This window comes from Tympanuchus pallidicinctus, unplaced genomic scaffold (genome assembly GCF_026119805.1).
Source record: "Tympanuchus pallidicinctus isolate F22 unplaced genomic scaffold, pur_lepc_1.0 scaffold3, whole genome shotgun sequence".
In the NCBI taxonomy this organism is placed as follows: Eukaryota; Metazoa; Chordata; class Aves; order Galliformes; family Phasianidae; genus Tympanuchus; species Tympanuchus pallidicinctus.
The window spans coordinates 98,857,788-98,875,550 of record NW_026294747.1 but is presented as its reverse complement, the minus strand read 5'-3'; the positions used below and the strand labels follow the sequence as shown (position 1 = coordinate 98,875,550).

General features: G+C 45.1%; 1 protein-coding gene across 2 annotated transcripts in view; it reads left to right on the top strand.

The window, feature by feature from the left end:
* The window catches only part of ABHD5 (abhydrolase domain containing 5, lysophosphatidic acid acyltransferase), a 29,709-nt gene extending 25,600 nt beyond the window's left edge, over window positions 1-4,109 (top strand). For both annotated transcript variants that reach the window (XM_052695938.1, XM_052695937.1), the window contains one exon: window positions 1,777-4,109. In XM_052695938.1, coding sequence (XP_052551898.1) covers window positions 1,777-1,866 — 90 coding nt within the window. In that variant the 3' untranslated portion in view covers window positions 1,867-4,109. The remainder of the gene's footprint in view (window positions 1-1,776) is intronic.
* Window positions 4,110-17,763: the final 13,654 nt, after the last annotated feature.

Sequence of the window (17,763 nt, the reverse complement as noted above, 5' to 3'; positions counted from 1 at the left end):
AGCTAATGCATTCTTATTTAGAGGTATGACATTATCATTTCAAACATGCGTGCCTGCAACTCAATACATGTGCACACTGTGTTTGTGTTGATTCCTATGAAAACAAACTGTTTTGGAAGTATTCCTCGTGCAGTGTCATGTCTGCCAGACACGAGAATTGAATATACATGTATGTTCCAGTGCTGTGATAAAATGTCTGAGTGTGCCAGCTGCCTTCTTGCTGATGTCTAGTCCTAACTGCACAGAAATATATAATGTGATATTAACTTTGACAAGTCATTGAAACAAAATTTTGTAATCTTGATATAGCTGACATCAGAGCTGGATCATGGAGAAAAGACATCGTTACTGAGCTTCTTACACATGTTAAAGAGCATCAATGCATTTCATAAACGCGAACATCCAGATGTGAAAGTGCTCCTTTACTGCGTAACCCAAGAATTAGCTTGTAACAAAAACCCACTGTTAAGAATCATACCATGCATAACTAGGATTAACATGTATCATTCAGGAGGCTCTTCCAGTCTGCTCAGTGGCTTTTAGACGGCGCTGTAGAAAACTTCATTGTGCACCAAGTTAAAATTTTGCTAAGCTGAATGCAGATTGTAAAAGGTAAATTGGAGTGGTGGAAATTATAGAGACACTGAAAGACATTCACAGCACTGTAGGAGCTGAGGGGTTCCACTGATGCTGAGACTTCCTAGAGTGCACAGGGCTTTATTGTACGTTATTTCTATTATTTATTACTGTGATTTGTTCTTGTTTTTTGTAAGTTGGCCATACTTAAAGCCGTGTGCTTCCATTTAGTGACTTAAGAGGAAGTGTTGTAATGGGGGAGGAGAAAAGTAGATTTAAATACAAATTAATCTCAAACTGACTATGAAATTAAAATAGTCAAGCACTTCTGATCTACAGTATGATAATGACTTGCTTCATGCTAGTTTTAACAGAAATGCAGTAACCACAATGTGTTGTGGTATGCAGTAACACAATGTGTGTGGTTACTTAAGCCCTTAGTTTTTTTACACAGTCTCAGTAAAATAATCTAGACCAGAAATATGGGGTATTTTTCTCCATATATTGCATCGTTTGGATTTGACTTTTCCCTGCTTTATGAATACTGTTTCATTGGGAAGACTGGAGTCTGCTTCCACAAGGCTAGGGAATCCTCAGCAATGTAAGCCTCTGAACTGGTAATCCTTTATCCTAGTATGTTCTTCAGTGTTTTCTAATATAATTTTGATGACAATAAGGCATTACAAACATTTAGATGCTGTCTCTTCTCCGAACACTTAAAGAACTAGCAAGCTGCTTTGCAGAACTGTTTGAGCAGAGAATGGAAGAGATGAGTTGTTCAGAAATTTGATATGTACAGTATGTTCTCCTTGGTTTGTTTTGCAGGGACTTGTGTTTACCTGAATCTTCTTTTCAACAAGTTGTGCAATGGAAAAGGCAATGGTTTTACCCTTTATTCCTGTTTAGCAGAGTTCCTTCAACGGGTGAAACAAACATTTGTTTTTCCTTATGTTTGGAGTCTTTTGTTGGTTGTGTGGTACCACCTCCTGGCAGCAGTTGTTCCAACTCCATTAACACACACTGGGTGCAATAGAGCAGATTCAGTTTTAGAATTGCTCTTTCCAAGCAGTAGTGTAGCAGTGTGTAGAAGCCAAGTTTGGAATATTCATTTCGAGGAGGAATATTCCTCCCCAGTTTCAGTATTTATGCATTTATGGCTTTCTTGTCCTTCTAACCTGTTTCTTCACCTTTGTCCTCCAGGCTATCCTTGGTGCAGGTCATTACGTGTACGCTGATCAGCCTGAAGACTTCAACCAGAAAGTGAAAGACATCTGTGATTCTGTGGACTGACTGTCTCCTGTCCCTTAAAGTCTTACACCGTAGGCACCATTTAATGGCAATACTCTGCAGGAAATGACTAAAGAATGCAGAGCTAATGAAACAGGCTCTGTTTGCACACTGTTTCTTCTAAGAAGCAATTTGCACACTTAAACCACTAAGTGCCTTTTGGGCGTAGGTAGATTTGAAGCAAATGTTGTACAGTTGTATTTGAGATTTGTCTTTAGACTGTTGGTTTGCCATATATGAAATTACTTAGGATTTTTTGAACTGGAATTTTCTTTAAAATGCAGTTGAATATTGTTCACCTGTTCAACTCTATCTAAAGATGTTGAATTCACCACTAACACAGAGATCTTTATCAGTATGGATATAATGTATAAATTGTGGTTTTGTTTATTCATAAACATATTTTCTAGTTGATGTTTCATAGCAAGAATATGAAATTGTTATGTATTTTGTTTATGGAATCCTGAACTCCATATGCAATATTTTAAGAGTTTGAGTTTGTTTGTTTTAAACCGGAATGATAACAGCTTATGAAGCTGCTTATGGAGGAGAGACAGGGCCAAAATAATGAGCAGTGCTTGTCACTGAAAAAATGTATGTTAATTTGTAAGGAATCAAGACTCAATACTAGGAAATCTCTCTTCTCTTGTATTTTATTTCTCTTTATCTCAAGGCATCATTTTCATGTGTGCAGCTTTTACAGAAGCCTTAGTTTGTAAGTCAGCGATGTAACCAGTGCTCATGCTTTCATAAAGATTTTCTATGTAGATCTCAGTGATTTAAAGTACAGAAAATGGCTTGTTAGTTGCTCTATTTTTAATACTTCATGATTACTGCAGGATTCATTACTTGCCTAAGCCCAACAACTTTGGAGAAGCTGGCAGGCAGATTTTTACTACGGCTCGGTCATCTGGATAAGTGAGCATCATTCCATTTTGCTTTAGACAAAACTTCTACCAGTAAATTCAGGATGGGGAGTAGGGCAGGCACAGGGGGAAGCTCTAAATGGCACCTGCAGCAGATCATTGCTTTGAAACTGATGAGCAGCCTCCTTATAGGAAGGATTATTACTGGAACGAACAATACCGCTGTAACAAATTATGATTACATGTTTTGGAGGTTCTTTATGTAATTATAAAGGAGTATTTTGAAATCAGAGATAATAACCTCTCTGCATCTTTTTGAAACTCTAGTTTGATGTTAATTCTTCACAAGCTTTGTATATTATATTAAGAGAGAAAAAAAAAAGACTTTGTCACTTTAAAGCCGAACTCTATAGTGGTTTGTTTTTAATGACAGATTTACTTGAAACTATAGATCTGCTTTTGAATGTTAAATTGACTACTGAAGAGTTCTCGATACTTTTCTACCTAGTGGATTCAAATTAATGATTGCACCATCTTCAGGTTTCAGCAGAATTTTGTACATTTCTGCTCACATCAAGGAACTGTCGCACACATTTATGATGTAACAGGCAAAGATGCCTAAAATCTTCAGGAAATACTCAGATTGTGTTCCTAGTGGAACACGATGTTTCTTTCTGAAGGAGATGGATGTCTGTATGGTGCTATGTAACATCAAACAGTCTTCGTGACTGCCTTTGTGACTGCTAGCACTTAGCAAGCTAGGGATTTTAATTAAGGTAAATTATTATATTCAATGACTTTTTCACTTAGATGATACCAGGATTTTTAAACAAATTTCTATGTTATTTGCTAAAGTTTTGACTTCAAAATGGAAAATCAGGATATCAGATTTTTGAATATAAGCTATGAATTGTCGGCCATGACGCCCTTTTGGTGGATGCCCTCAGTGTGTATTTTTTCACACTTTTGAATGTCTGATTTGCATTTATACACTTCAACAGTTGCTTAGATTGTTATAAATGTAAAAATATATTTTGTCTTCCAAATAGTAAAAGGTGAAACAAACTATTTGGATAGCACTTACTGATGGGAATTCTGGATTCCGCATCAAAAGATGGAAGTAGGGGTAAAAATTGCACGTGAATATGATTATTCTTTGAAACATCCCTTGCTTTTTCAGCTCGTTGTATTAATAAGACTTATTGCTTATGTTTTGCACAATAAAAATAAAAATCTAAAATGTTGTGTTTGATTAATGTTGACATGATGTTGCTTTTGTAAAAATGTTATGCAATTAAGCTGTAGAAATTAAGAGTAATGAATGAGTTGAGCTAAGCCACCCAAAACACATTAAAAATACTGTAAAGCTTTTCTTTCCAATGTCTCTGTGTTCTTAGGGTTTCCTGTTAGATACAATGCTGGAGAGGGAAACATTTGTCAACAGGTAGCTGTAAGTTCAGAATACTGTTTGTACACATAAAGGAAGTTTTTGTTGGTTGGCTTCCAGGCAGTACAGGAGAGATGTGGACCTGCTGGAGTCTCTCCAGAGGAGGACCACGAAAATGATCCCAGGAATGGATCACCTCTCTTACAAGGACAGGCTGGGAGAGTTGAGGCTGTTCAGCCTGGAGAAGAGGAGCACTGGGGAGACCTGGGAGCAGCCTTTCAGTATTTGAAGAGGGGCTGTAAGAAAGGAGACAGACCCTTCAGCAGGGTCTGCTGTGACAGGACAAGGGGAAATGGTTTCAAACTAAAAGAGAGGAGATTTAGATTGTTTGTAAGTTTTTTGCAGTAAGGTGGCAAGGAACTGGCACAGGCTTCCCAGAGAGGTAGTGGGTGCCCCATTCAAGGTCAGGCTCTGAGCACCTGATGTAGCTGTAGGTGTCCCTGCTGTTGCAGGGGAGTTGGACTAGATGGCCTTCAGGGGTTCCTTTCAACTCAAACAGTTCTGTGATTCTAAGATTCTGTTAGACCCTTCTGTGGCCATCAGAGTGGGATTTTTGAATATTCTATTGTATGCAACATAAACTAATAAAGCTTACTGTAGTAAACATAAACAAAAATAATCTGAACAGAAAATGAATGGCACATACTGAAAAGACATGGAAGCTTGGCCTTTGGGTGGGAAGAAGCTTCTCCAGAAGCTGAGTTTTTTGTGAAGCTCTGACTCAGCACAGTGAGCAGTTTCCTAAAGGCACTGTGCAGAATGCTGTCAACTGCTGGTGCTTTTTCGTTAGAGTGCTGTAAAATCCTGTTCTGGTATCAATATGAAGATAGCTTTGTACTGGAGGCCATGAGCATAACAAAAAGTATCCAAAATATTAATAAAAATCCAAGATTAACGGTCTGAGTCTCCAGGACACGCTCTTCCTAAGGTTGTTGCGATAAAAATTTATTAAAGTAACTTAGTAATATTTTGTTTGCATGGCTGAGTTCGTCTTGTTACTTATTGAGCCCTGCCAGATTAGATTTTAGTCCTGAAAAACTGATTTTCAGAGCTGTAATTCATTGATAAGACTTTATAATAAAACATTTGCAACCATCATAAGAAAGTCCCTGTTTGTATCTGATCATAAAAATGCAGTTGGGTGTATGAACCAAGCATGGAGCTTGGCTGTGGCTCCAGACAGGAGAAACTGTCCTCTCATTTCACCTGCATCAAAGCAGTGCTGGCATTCCTTCCTAACCCTTTGCATGCCTCGTGTTTAAGGTTTGTGCTGCATGGATGTGCCTATTTGGCTGACGTGCTCTCCACAGCTCATGGCTCCTCAGGTTTCCAGCCCCTCCACATCACTGTCACTCAGGTTTGTGACTGGAAGTAAGACAAGATTTAATATAATAACCCCCCCAGAATCAATACATAGTGAGATGTACCCAGAAATGTCCATTTTGCTAACATTCATTACAAGGGGAGTCTCCGGAGCCATGAGGCCAATAGGTAACTCCTCAACATGTCTCTTCCCTAATGGAAGAATGGAACAGGTAATGGCTCACCTACTTGTCACAGTACTTTGCTGCTCTTTCCTATTAGTAGGACTGCACCAAACAAGCCTGTGTGCAGTGTGTTTGTCGTGACTCTCTCCTAGCGATTTCTGCATTACTCTGAATGCATGTGAGCAGAGTGTTACCCCAAGTGCACACTGAGAGCTCGATGTGCTTTGGCAATAAGCTGTTGCACAGGCAGGATCTCCATAATTAATGAATCTATTTCTGCACTTTGTGTTCCCCTAATTCATGTGCCAATCACTGTTTGTACGTGGAGCAAGGAAAGACCATTGCTTTGTAGCTTCCTGTATTTGAACACACACCTGATACCCAGTAGCTCTGAGCTCACTTAAGGACATTTGCATTCACTCGCATTCAACTCTAACGCAGGAGCCAAACAGCCCGGTGAGTGCAGCATCACACACTCAGAAGGAAAGACCCCTCTGAGACGTCCTTGTGCTCCTGGGGGCTCTCAGGGCAGTGGGGCTGCTGGCTCTGGCTGGACACTGAGCTGCTACCTGTGGCCACGCAAGCAGCCAGCTTTGCCTCACGAGTGCCCTCCGCAGATGAGCTGATGAATGCAGGGTTAAGCTAAAATAACCCTTCTGAAAACGCTCTGTGGGTAGGAAGCCGTGCTGGTGGGCTGTGTGGGGTGGGGACCTGCGCACGGTGCAGCCCCCGATTGCTGAAATCCTAACAGGTTACCTGTATTTGTTTTTTCTTCTTTTTTTTTTCCACTGGCAATATCCGGGAGCAGATGTAAATCCACCCAGGCGGACCCAAGCCCTCATTGAGTCACATCTGTAACAAACAGGCAAACGGCTGCAGAAGCTCTCCAGTGAGCCAGCTCCCAGCTGGAGTGAACATCCACCCCCACCTAGTGCCCCTACCCCATGATGGCAGCTCTGGTGTCTTTTCATGAGGCAGAAATGAATCCCACATGGAAAGACTGGATGCTGGGAGGAGAAAGGGGAACACAAATGGACCTCCAACACTATTACAGCCATAGAATGAGAATACATGATGTTAAGAGGAAAAATAGCTATGGCAGAATTATTAAACCAGGAGCAACGCAGAGGCAGGGCACAATCCACAGTGCAAGGGGAAAGCTGAAGATATGCTGCAGCCTGAGTGCTAATCATAAAAGGATGCTGCTATAATGAATGGGAGACAAGTACTGCATGCCTCCTTGCTCCCATGCACCGTTGGACACCTGCCTCCCTCCAGCAGCAGGGATTTCTGCCAGGAGGGAGCACTGCAGTGCCCATGGAGTGTTGCAGGATGCTGGAATGCGTGTGGTGGCATTTAAATTAATTTACAATGCCATCCAGGTGGGAGATGCCCAGGGCACCCTTCCTATCCTGCACATTGTGAGGTCCCCATGACCCACTGCATCTCAGCTTGGGTGAAGGAGGATGCTACATGGCACAGGGAAATGAGAGGTGTGTCGTGAGGAGGAAGGGGTGTTTGTGGGGCCAGGAGCCCTACAGCCAGCTCCCCAGCAGGACTGTATCAATGGGAACTCTGCTACTAGGCAGGTGGGGCAGGCACGCAGCTGTGTCTCAACAGGATATTAAAAAGCAGAGATTATGAAAGCAGGGCACGAGGCGAGCTGAGCGTCTTTATCTCCTTCCTGCAGCTCCTGTTCAGCTCAGGGAGCGTCTGCAGCATCCTCCTCCCATGTCATGGGTACATCCCTGGCTGGTGAGAACAGGAGCATCATGAGGGGCAGAGGGATGGGATTAGCCTTGCCCCAGAGTTGCCGAGTTTCTCCCCTGGCTGCCTGACCCAGACATTGATTTTTGCTGTTTTCTCTGCCCCACAGTCACTTTTTCCCCTTCCTCCTCTCTCCTGGTTTTCCAGTCTCTTGATAGAGAGGTATTTTTAGGTCTCTAAATTACTTTTCAGATCTACTCTAAATTTATCTCCCAGTAATCTGAAGGGAGTGGGATTCACTTCTGCAGGAGTGGCTGAGAGCAGATGCAGTGCTTCAGGCTCCTTCCCCATGGCAGCCCCCTTCCTCCTCCTCCTCCTCCTCCTCCTCTCTCCCTTCTCCGTGACTGTCCCCTCCTGTCCCTACCTCGTGGCTGCACTCATCTCCAGCCGTAGCACCGGGAGTGCAAAGCCAATGGGTGGCTTCTCAGCTGTGATGCATGTCACCCTGAAGGCTGTTGTACCTGCAGAGATTCCTGTGGGGAAAAAAAAATAAAATCAGAATATTTCTGAAAGGTAACTGAGAAACGTGATGTTCTTGAACATCATAAAGCAAGCCCCAGGCAAAGGCAGGAAGCAGTTCAGAAGCCCAGCTCCCTGCCACACAGCTCCTGTAGGTGCAGAGCTAGGAAACAGCAAAACTTCCCGATGCTCCTGCAGAGCTCAGAGCCCTGTGATCTGCTTCCATCTCCTCCCCACAGTGTGAAGGACAAACCTTTCCTCTCCCTAAAGCCAACAGCCCCCGGCCCCTCCAGAACTGCCCCTTTCAAAAATGGGTGCCAACGATTTGTCTCCTGACTCAGCCCTGGAAGCCTGGAGCCGCAGGCACTGCCGTGTCCCATCACTGGGGCTGACGGGGTGGGATGCTGGCAGTTCCATCCTTCCCTGTCCTTCCTAGCGCTGGGGGACGAGGAGGAGAAGAGGCAGGAAGGGGTTAACTCTCTGCCCGTCTTCAAGCAGGAGGCTGCTTGCCAGTTTTAGGAAAAGCTGCAAGTCATGCTGCCAGGGCCGGGAAAAGGAGGAGGCCCGAAGTAGCCGGGATGCTCCAAGCAAAGTGCCGCAGTGCAAACCCAGCCTGCTGGCACAGTACGGGAGAGGCCGGGCTGGAGCTCTGCAAAGCACTGCTGCTTCCAGGTCACCCTTCTCACCCTGGTGTGGCACCATCCTCTCCTGGCAGAGCCTCAGCACCCACAGACAAGAAACGTGAGGCTCCGGGTGAGCTGGTGACAAAGCTGCATCCTTAATTCCCAACTCTAGTGGTCCACCCCAGGGAAGTAATCCTCTGACCCCAGTCACTGGGGTCGTCTTGGATTTTGTTGCTTGGCAGCATGAAAACAGTGCAATTAAAGGCAAGTGAGAGCACCAATGTAATTTCCTGCTTTGCGTTTTTACATTTAGAGCACATTACAGCCAGCAAGACCCAGGCTTTTGAGGGAAGCTTTGGTCAATTAAGATTAGCTGTCATTTTGCATTTATTACCATCATTTATGAACCCTCCATGCTGCCAACAGGCAGGAGGAGAATACGGCACACAGAATGAATAGAGAACTGTGGGGAGCTCATCAGGGCCCTGACTTCAGCCCCCTGTCATCTCTGGCGCAGTGCTGCCCTGTGAGTCAGCGCAGGGCCTGGGAAGCCAACATGGCTGCCGCCCTGCTATAAGGCCCTATGCACAAGCTGAGGCTGAGGACGCAAGATGGGGGCTGGCACAACACCCTCATATGCAGCCCAGCTGGGGCATGGGAATGGCCAGGGGCACCCAGGGCACCTCTCTGTCCTTCTGCCCCTTCTGCCCCTGCCTTGGCGGTGCAGCTGCATAATAACAACATGACCTTGGGAGAGAAAGCCGAGCTGCTCCAGGATGCTGGGCTGGATGATGGGTGGTTGTGTAACACTGTGTTTCTGGCAGGCTGTCACTCCAAAATCCTATGTCCCTAATCAGAGTTAGATTAAAAAATAACCACTTCACCCCTCTGCTACAGCAGCACTGTTTGAAAGGCATGTGTTATTGGGAGAAAGGGGATTACATCCCTACATCTCTTACATCAGTATGTAGCCATTAGGTCTGGAGACTAGATGGAGCAGCTCACTGTTTGGATGCAACAAACAGAAAGCACCACTAGAAAAGGGAGGATTGCTGGATCTCCACTGCCAAATGCCTTCCTTATTGGGTCAAAGGACATGCCAGGACGATGGGCCGTGCAACGCTTGTGGAGACATATGCTCAGGGCCAAAGACTCAGGGAGCCCCTGTCTGCCCACCTTACCTCTTCACTGTTAGTGCCATGCGTAATTTCCTTTCCATGAACCTTCATTTCAGACACCGGTCCAGCCCTGAACTCTTTCAAGCAGCTGATGAGAGGACAAAATCAACTTGGAATGACACTGATTCACCTCTGCATCCTGTTCTGCAGTATCACCTCAATGGGGACATGTGGGACCTTTGGGTTGTCAGACAGTCAATCACACACTGGGAGCTGACACACATTTTAGAAAAGCTTGAGGACTGTGGAAGGACAGGGCAAGAGCTATGGGCAGGAGCCCAGATGCCTGTACCCAGATGCCTGTATGGGGATGCATGAGCAGGGGCATCCTCAGACCCCCACGTCTGCCCAGAGTTGATAGCATCAGAAGTTAAAAGGGAGTAAGTAGAGTACTATTTGGAAATCAGACTCACCTGTGGTTGGAATAAAGGTTTAGTTAAAATGTTGTAGTTGTCTGATCTCTTCAATATCACTAAGGGACACAGTTAAGGTTTGTCTGAGAAACCGAATACACAACGCCCTACACCGAGTAACTGTGTTTTCTTCTTAAGCTGGAGAGTAATTTATCAGGATTTACACCATTTTGTTCTGACATGATCAAAACATGTCAATGCCATTATTTTTCTTTTTAGTTTTCCCTGTAATCTGGACATAGGAACGAGGAAACCTGAAACTGTGGTTACGGTATTTGTTAATTAAAATTAAATAAAGCATTACAGCACTTGTTAGGGATCCCGTAGTGTAGATCTCCTACTGTTTGGGGGTGGTGGCATGTTGCAAGATTGCCCCAGGACTTGTGCTCTCCTTCCTCCGAGGTGTGATGCTCTTCTTCCAGGGGAGCTGGAGAAAGGGTGGGTGAAAGATGCTTTGGAAAGGCTCTGGTTGTTTGTTGATGTATGCCTTCTCACTCTTCATTTATGGATACGCCTGCAAATGCCCATGCAGTTGTCTGTGTGACATTTCTGACCTTCTCCCTAGTACTGCATCGTGGGTCACTATATGGGAAGAAAATGGGATAAACCACCTGGAGGCTGTCCGGATTTGAAAGGGAATACCATATGGGGAATTACTCCACATTGGGACCTCATAGGATGTGAAATGGTGGTTTCAAACCAGTAGCACCCTCCTGTCCTCGTGTGCGTGGTCCTGCCTCCACTTGTAAACAATGAGCAGAACAATCCCTGTATAGTAAAGCCCCACCACTCAGAGCTTCTCAACTGTTGCTGCATGTACAGAGCCAACCAAACTGTCCCACTGGGTTAATTTTAAGGAAAGAAGCTTTTGTTTGGTGGAGTTTCCTCTTCTGGTTTGGGATGGTGGGCCCTGAGGTCTACAGGTCTGAGGACCAGCCCCGCATACCTGCTCTGTTAGCATCAGAGCCGACCTCCCAAGAAGCCAAAGTGCTGACCATGGTTCTTCTCTTCCTCCTCCTCTGCTTGCGCTCCAGCAGTAATGCACATGTGCTTTGTCCATAAATATATTATTTTGTGTTCCTGCCAGCCCAGACTAATAGGGCTAATGTTTCCTGAGGAGCAGCCCAAAGCTACATTAGCCGCAGATGTTTGATTGATTTAAAACAAAGAGCCCAACCGCCAAACTGCTCCATATGGTTTCTCTTCCTGTCACTTTGCCTGCAGGGTTATCTCTGAAATGCAATTAAGGTGCTTAAAAGTACATTTTCAGGAAGATGCAGAATTGATGAGGGTGGGTTTGCCGATGGGTGCCTCCAAATTGTTAGAGCAGGAGCGAGGAAAGTCATGCCCTGCCCTTAGCAGCTGCACACATGGTTTTTCCGCTTACATGGACATCTTAAATAGGAGGGCAGACCAAAAAATGCCCTGTTATGAAGACTTTGCCATAACAGTACTTTGCCAGTACTTGTGTCTCCTGATATTCTGCTCATTTATTATTGAAGTCAAATGTTTCTCTAATTAGATATTTGCTTGGGAACTTAAGTGCTGCAGAGATTATGTTCAGCCCCACCTCTCCCTTGCTCCCAGGGCACTGGAGACAAAAGCCATCCCATGTACCTCCACTGAAGACCTGTCTCTGCCCATGAGGAGGGTGCCAGACCTGTCCCAGCACCAGGACACCTCCTAATATGTGCTGCAGTCTCAGCACACCAAGCTCCATAGGGCAGGGGACATCTCTCCACCCAATTCCCACCATGAGCACATCTTTGGGAGGCTAATTAAAAATAATAATAATAATAATGTTGCCCAGTCTTCATCTTGTCATAGAATCATTAAGGTTGGAAAGACCTCGGAGACCAACTGCTAAACCATCCTCACCATGCCCACTGACCACGTCCCTCAGTGCCACATCCATGGTTCTTGATCACCTCCAGGGTGACCTCATTGCAGCCATTCAGTACCTAAACAGGAAATGAGTCAACTCTTTGAAAGGGTAGATAGCAATAGGACATGAGGAAATGGTTTTAGGTTGAAGGAGGGAAGAGTTAGGTTGGATGTCAGGGGGAAGTTCTTTACTATGAGAGTGCTAAGATGCTGGAACAGGCTGCCCAGAGAGGTGGTGGATGCCCCATCCCTGGAAGTGCTCAAGGCCAGCTTGGATGGGGTCCTTGGGCAGCCTGGTCTAGTATTAAATGTGGCAGTTGGTGGCCCTGCCTGTGGTGGGGGGGGGTTGGAGATTCATGATCCTTGAGGTCCCTTCCAACCCTGGCCATTCTGTGATTCTGTGATGGTGACTCCACCACCTTTCTGGGCAGCCAGTTCCAATATCTCACCACTCTTTCTGAACAGAACTTTTTCCTAATATCCAACCTGAACCTCCCTTAGTGCAACTTCAGGCCATCTTCTCTATAGTTCAGCCATTAAAGGCTTTGACTCCATATGCTACATGTTTAAAGATCTCAAATACTTTGCTTTCTGAAAACAGATAATCTACTTCCATGGCAATTCCTCAGATAGATGCCTGACATTTGGCATCTTGATCCACATCTTAGTGCCTCACAAAAAAAAACACATGGATTTTAGCAGGGAATCCCAGCCTATCATATAAAATTAATTCCATTTAATAGAAAACAGAAATAATTACATTGCAACAAGTCCGAAGATCTCTAGCAGCAGTAAATATGTAGCAGCTCCTGTATAAGCACAGGATAATTATGTGGTGCTCAAGTGATTCCCAACTAGAACCTCTGTTAACCTTGTCCTTACCTCTTTCAGAATTGAAATCCTAAGGTAATTCATCATGGAAATTCTTGGTAACGTCAAGTATAATTGTTGAGTAATTTTCAAGCATGTGTAATTACCGCGCTCGATTAATCTCATCATGGGTCTTAAAGCCAGGTTGTCTAATGGGCCTCAGATCTAAATAAACTCCCATCTGTATATGTATATATATTCATACATGCGAACTTGTTTGTACAGGAGAGAAGGAGCGAGGCCCTCAGAATCACACCCTTCTTTGCTACCTTCTTTATTCCCCAGTGAAGCTTCGGTACAAAAATTACCCCAGTGTGGTGCCATCCCTAAATTCACATGCACAACCAACACCACCCGGGTCTCTGCAAACATTTAAAGTGAAGCATTTCACAGAAAACTGATTGTACAAACAGTGCTGTATTGCACCATGTTTATTTTCTTCCAAGGGCTTCCAGAGCAAATGTTCTTCAGCTACAAACAAGAGGAGAAGCTGGCTTGCGGTTTTTGCCCATGCTGCAAAATCAACCTGAGATCTGAAACTCAGCTCTTTCTCTCCTCTTGGCTTTCAGCCCCAAGTGTGGATGGGAAGTGTGAATCAGAGGAGCCTACCCTGCTGCCCTGGAAGGCTGGGTCCCTTTTAGGGTGGATGCAGAGCACATTGGGGTGAAGCGCTGTCCCGGGAACTCCCACAGTGCTGCATGAGAAGATCAATAGCAACAGGATCTGCTTGAGATCAAGAACTCAAGATGCCTGGGGAAGTGTTAGAATGACATGATGACTGGACGGGGTCACCTTGTGCAACACAAATTTCTGCTGAGCGATTTGCAGTACTCTGCAGACTTGGTCTCCAAACTGGAGATACCTGTAGGGACCCAAACATGCAACTTGGAAACCTCTAAGCAAGACAAGTGTTACTGGGCCCTGGTTCTTAGGACTGAGCAGGTCCTTCAGGCTTTTTATAGAAATCCCTTTTTATTTTATAGAATTATAAATTCTATAGAATTATATATATTATAATAATAAATATACATATTTTATAGAAATCTCTCAGAAAAACTTGTTGAAACATAGAGAAAATATGAAATTTGAGAAAAATATCTCAACACTTCTGTAAAGAGAAAGATTATATTTCTCTTCTGCATCCTGCAGTTTCACACTTCCAAAGAGGGTTGAATCTGCAATTTCATGGCATTTCTCCTTTCTTCTGAAAAATGATCTTTAAAGAGAAGCACCAGGAAGGCTGCCAGCCAGGCTAATGCAATAGGAGCATCACATGCAGCACACCTCCTGCAGCCACCTTGTCCCATCCCTCCCCACCTTTGCACACGTGGAATGGCAGCTGCCTTTGAACTGTATTTTGCTGTCCCTGGGACAGCCCTGCTGCTGCCCTGCAGTGGATGGATGCTCTCCCTGCCTCTCTGTCTCTGAGAAAATGTTGTGGGGAGCCCCGCACAGGAGTCTCCTTTTTGCCAGAGAGCAGGGAATGCGACCCTGGGACAAGGTGGATTTGAGAGGCAGGAAGTGTTGATGTGGAGGAAGGCTCGTCGATGGAAATGGTGTGTCACTGAGACAATGCCAGCTTTGTACCCTTCTTTTATTCTTCTCCAAGCTACAGCAAAGTCAGTTGGTTCTCAGAGCTGCACTTTATCTCCCCTTTGGGAGGTTTCTGGGTCAGCTGTATTAAAATGCATTTATTCTTAAGGGGGTCAGTAATCTGCCACAGTAGTGATGTACGAGTGAATGGGGAGAATACATAAATTTCTGGCCATGCAGAGAGAAGAATCCTGGAGTTTTGCTATCTGTAGAAATGGAGGATGGGCTCTGTCACTTTGTGTCACGACAGCAAAATTAAACAAATGGAATCTGACAGTCTGAAAAGAAACAAAGGACTTCTATACAATTACTTCCAGAAGAATATTAAATTACGAAGGCATTCACTTTTGTGTTAGCAAATAAGTATTTAAATAGACTGAAAGTCCTTCGTATTCTCAAAGTTGGGTTTATCTGCATCTAAGATGCTGGGGACACTCATGCCTGAAAGGGAAATGGAGGATAGACAGCAGCCTCAATAGGCAGTCTCAGCTAATACATGTGTCTGGCATGGCCAGGAATGGCATTTCTTAGTGCTGAGGAAAGGGAGGGGACAAGAGGTACAGCCAAGGCATCTTGTTCTGGATGCCTCCATCACCACTCAAGGGCATCAGGAGAGAAAAGAGCCACCAATACAGCAGGAGACTCTGGGTGCTCCCAGCCAAGTAGTGAGCAGGATCAGACACAGGATCAGAGATGGCAAATCAGCCACAGACAGACTGCAAGGAATGAGCATCCAGTGCTGTCTTCATCATCAGAAAGTGAGTGGTGTACACAGAGCAGGACTTTGGTGACGACAGATTGCTTAGGGGATGCAAGCAAACTGGAGGGCTGGCAACACCAACGCTGCATTTCTGGAGACAGGGCAGCTTCCTGGAACAAATGCCCAGCAGAGATGTGAGATGTTTGCAAAGAGTACAGCAAGGGACAGGAGAAAGCCAAGATTAAGCTGTGTGAAAGTCCAATTCGATCCCAAGAAAAGTCTTGTGCAACTTTTTGATAAGGAAGACAGCAAGACCTAAAATAGTCTGTTTGAGAGGTGGATTATGCAAAGACTTCTCAGAAGGAATACGGTTAGGAAAGACAAATCCCACATCCTTGCAAGCTCTGTTGTATTTGACATGTGATGCTGAGGCAAGCGATCAGAGCAGGCTGCACAGAACCAAAATGTGTCATCAGGGAGCGAGAGTGTGAGTCAAAGGCACACAGGACACAGAGCTCTTTGGCAGGGAGTCCCAAGGCGTCCAGGTGCAGTGCTGGGGTTAGGCAAAGGGAAGCCCTTCCTGGCCATCAAAGTTTGTGTGTTCACATTGCAGCAACAGCCCCGAGCAGCAGCCTTGGCCAAATGTGGGGCTGATTTATATGTGTTCTCCCATGTTACTGCTGCCCGTGGGAGGTGAGCAGTGTCTCCATTCAAGAAGCTACATAGAGCTGCTTTGGACTGTGGGCTAGCACAATCAGGTTCCTCCATCTTCAAAGACTGAGGCAGGGAGGGGAGAAGACAGAGAAGGCCAAATTGCTTTGTCGCATACACTGCTGTAAGTCCAGAGTAATCACATTAAACATAATGAGCCTCCACACTTCCTTCCCTGCTCCCACTTGGGAACGGTCATTTGCTTCTGGCCAATTCCTGCCATAAATGATGCTCCTACCTATCAAATTGGCAGAAGTCTTCTGGCCAGGGGACTGTGGGGAGAAGAAAGCTGCTACCCTTTTTGCCTCCTTCTCTTCCTCTTCCTTCTCCTTCAGAGAATCAACCCTACACTGCCAGGGGTGCTGCTTCACAATCAATTTGCTTGTTCACTTAGATTTTTATCAGAGAAGACCACAATCATCACCCAGACGCCTATAACCCTTCAGCTTAGTCACCCACAGGCCCGGTTCTCATGGGACAGGCCACCTCTAGCCACCATCCATTGATGTCCTTGGAGCTGCCCCCTGCCAGGAAGCCTGCTAAGGGAGCTATGGAGCTATATCCCATGATTTTCACATTCCCATCTATTAATTAGATGGTCAAAGGCAAAGGAGAGCAGCACTGGCTCACAGGGAGGGCTACAGCAGCCCTTTGGGGACAGCATCCTGCAAGTCTACAGCACTTTTCCTTCTGACAGCACAGGCTGATCTATTCTGGCTGTAATTGTAATCAAAGTTAATTGAATCTGGGTGTGTAGGTTGCTGAGCAACTGGAGGCATTTATACCAAGGAGATGGGGACAGTGATCATGTAACCTCCAGGAAAGTTGGGAGGGTAGTTACCTTAATCTGGTACTACCCAATGATCACAGGGAAATGCTGGTATTTGTGGTACAAAAGCTAAGAGGAAAGCATTAAGACTCTGCCTTTCTACCACAATTTGGAGAGATTGGCTGACGATGGGAAAAGAGACCCATATGGATGTAAAGCATCAATGGTAAGCTTTTTAGGGGACAAGAAAGATTGAGTTTGATCGTAGGCCAGGATGATTTTGGGTCATAGGCCAGGATGATTTTGGGTGGTCAGTGTTGAACTTCTGCTGTTTGTCTCCCACTCTCAAATGGTAAGTAAGGCAAACATATGGTTGACTCCGGCTGGGACTCAAGTTGCTCCTTGCAGGGCTACGAGCACTCACCAGGAGCTGGCCCTACCCAGCTGGTCCTGCTGTGTCATCATCAGGGCTATTTGTGTGATGAGGAGATGCTGGGGGGAAGAGATGCTGGGGGCTGATTAAGTGTTGCTGCAGAGGAGGGGTCCTGCCGTCAGTACATTAGCAATCAAGGGGAAATTTTCCTTCACTTCTTTTGTGTTGTTTTTTTTTTTTTTCTTTCTTCTAATTAGTACTGTTTTCTCTAAAGAGTTTTCATGGAATTTAAAGGCCTCAGGGTGCACTGAGGAAAGGAGAAGAGTGGAGAGTGGACCAAGGTATGGTGGGACCCCTGCACACCCCTAACTCCAGCTACCTGCTCCTGCTAAACTCCTCCACTGCTGTGTTTTCTGGAAAAGTAGACACAGTGCATCATGCTCTGGTAGACCTAAAACCTCCCTGCAGCAGCATTTGTGTGACAGCTTTGACCCCCTCATCAACATGGGGATAAGTGATGGGAAGTCCAGCTCCTGCCTTGGTAGTGCTGGCTCTGAAACAGGAGCTAAAGGGAAAAAATAAATTCTTCCTTTTTTTTTTTTTTTCCCTCCCTTGACAAACTGGCAGATCTGTAATGGAGAGGAGGAGCAGCTTGCTGCCTTTGCAGGGGATCACAGCTTCTCAAAGCAGAGCTGTGCTTTGGTATGGCTGAGCCACTATGAAGCTTGACAGGTGATGGGATAGAAAATGAAAGGTCCTT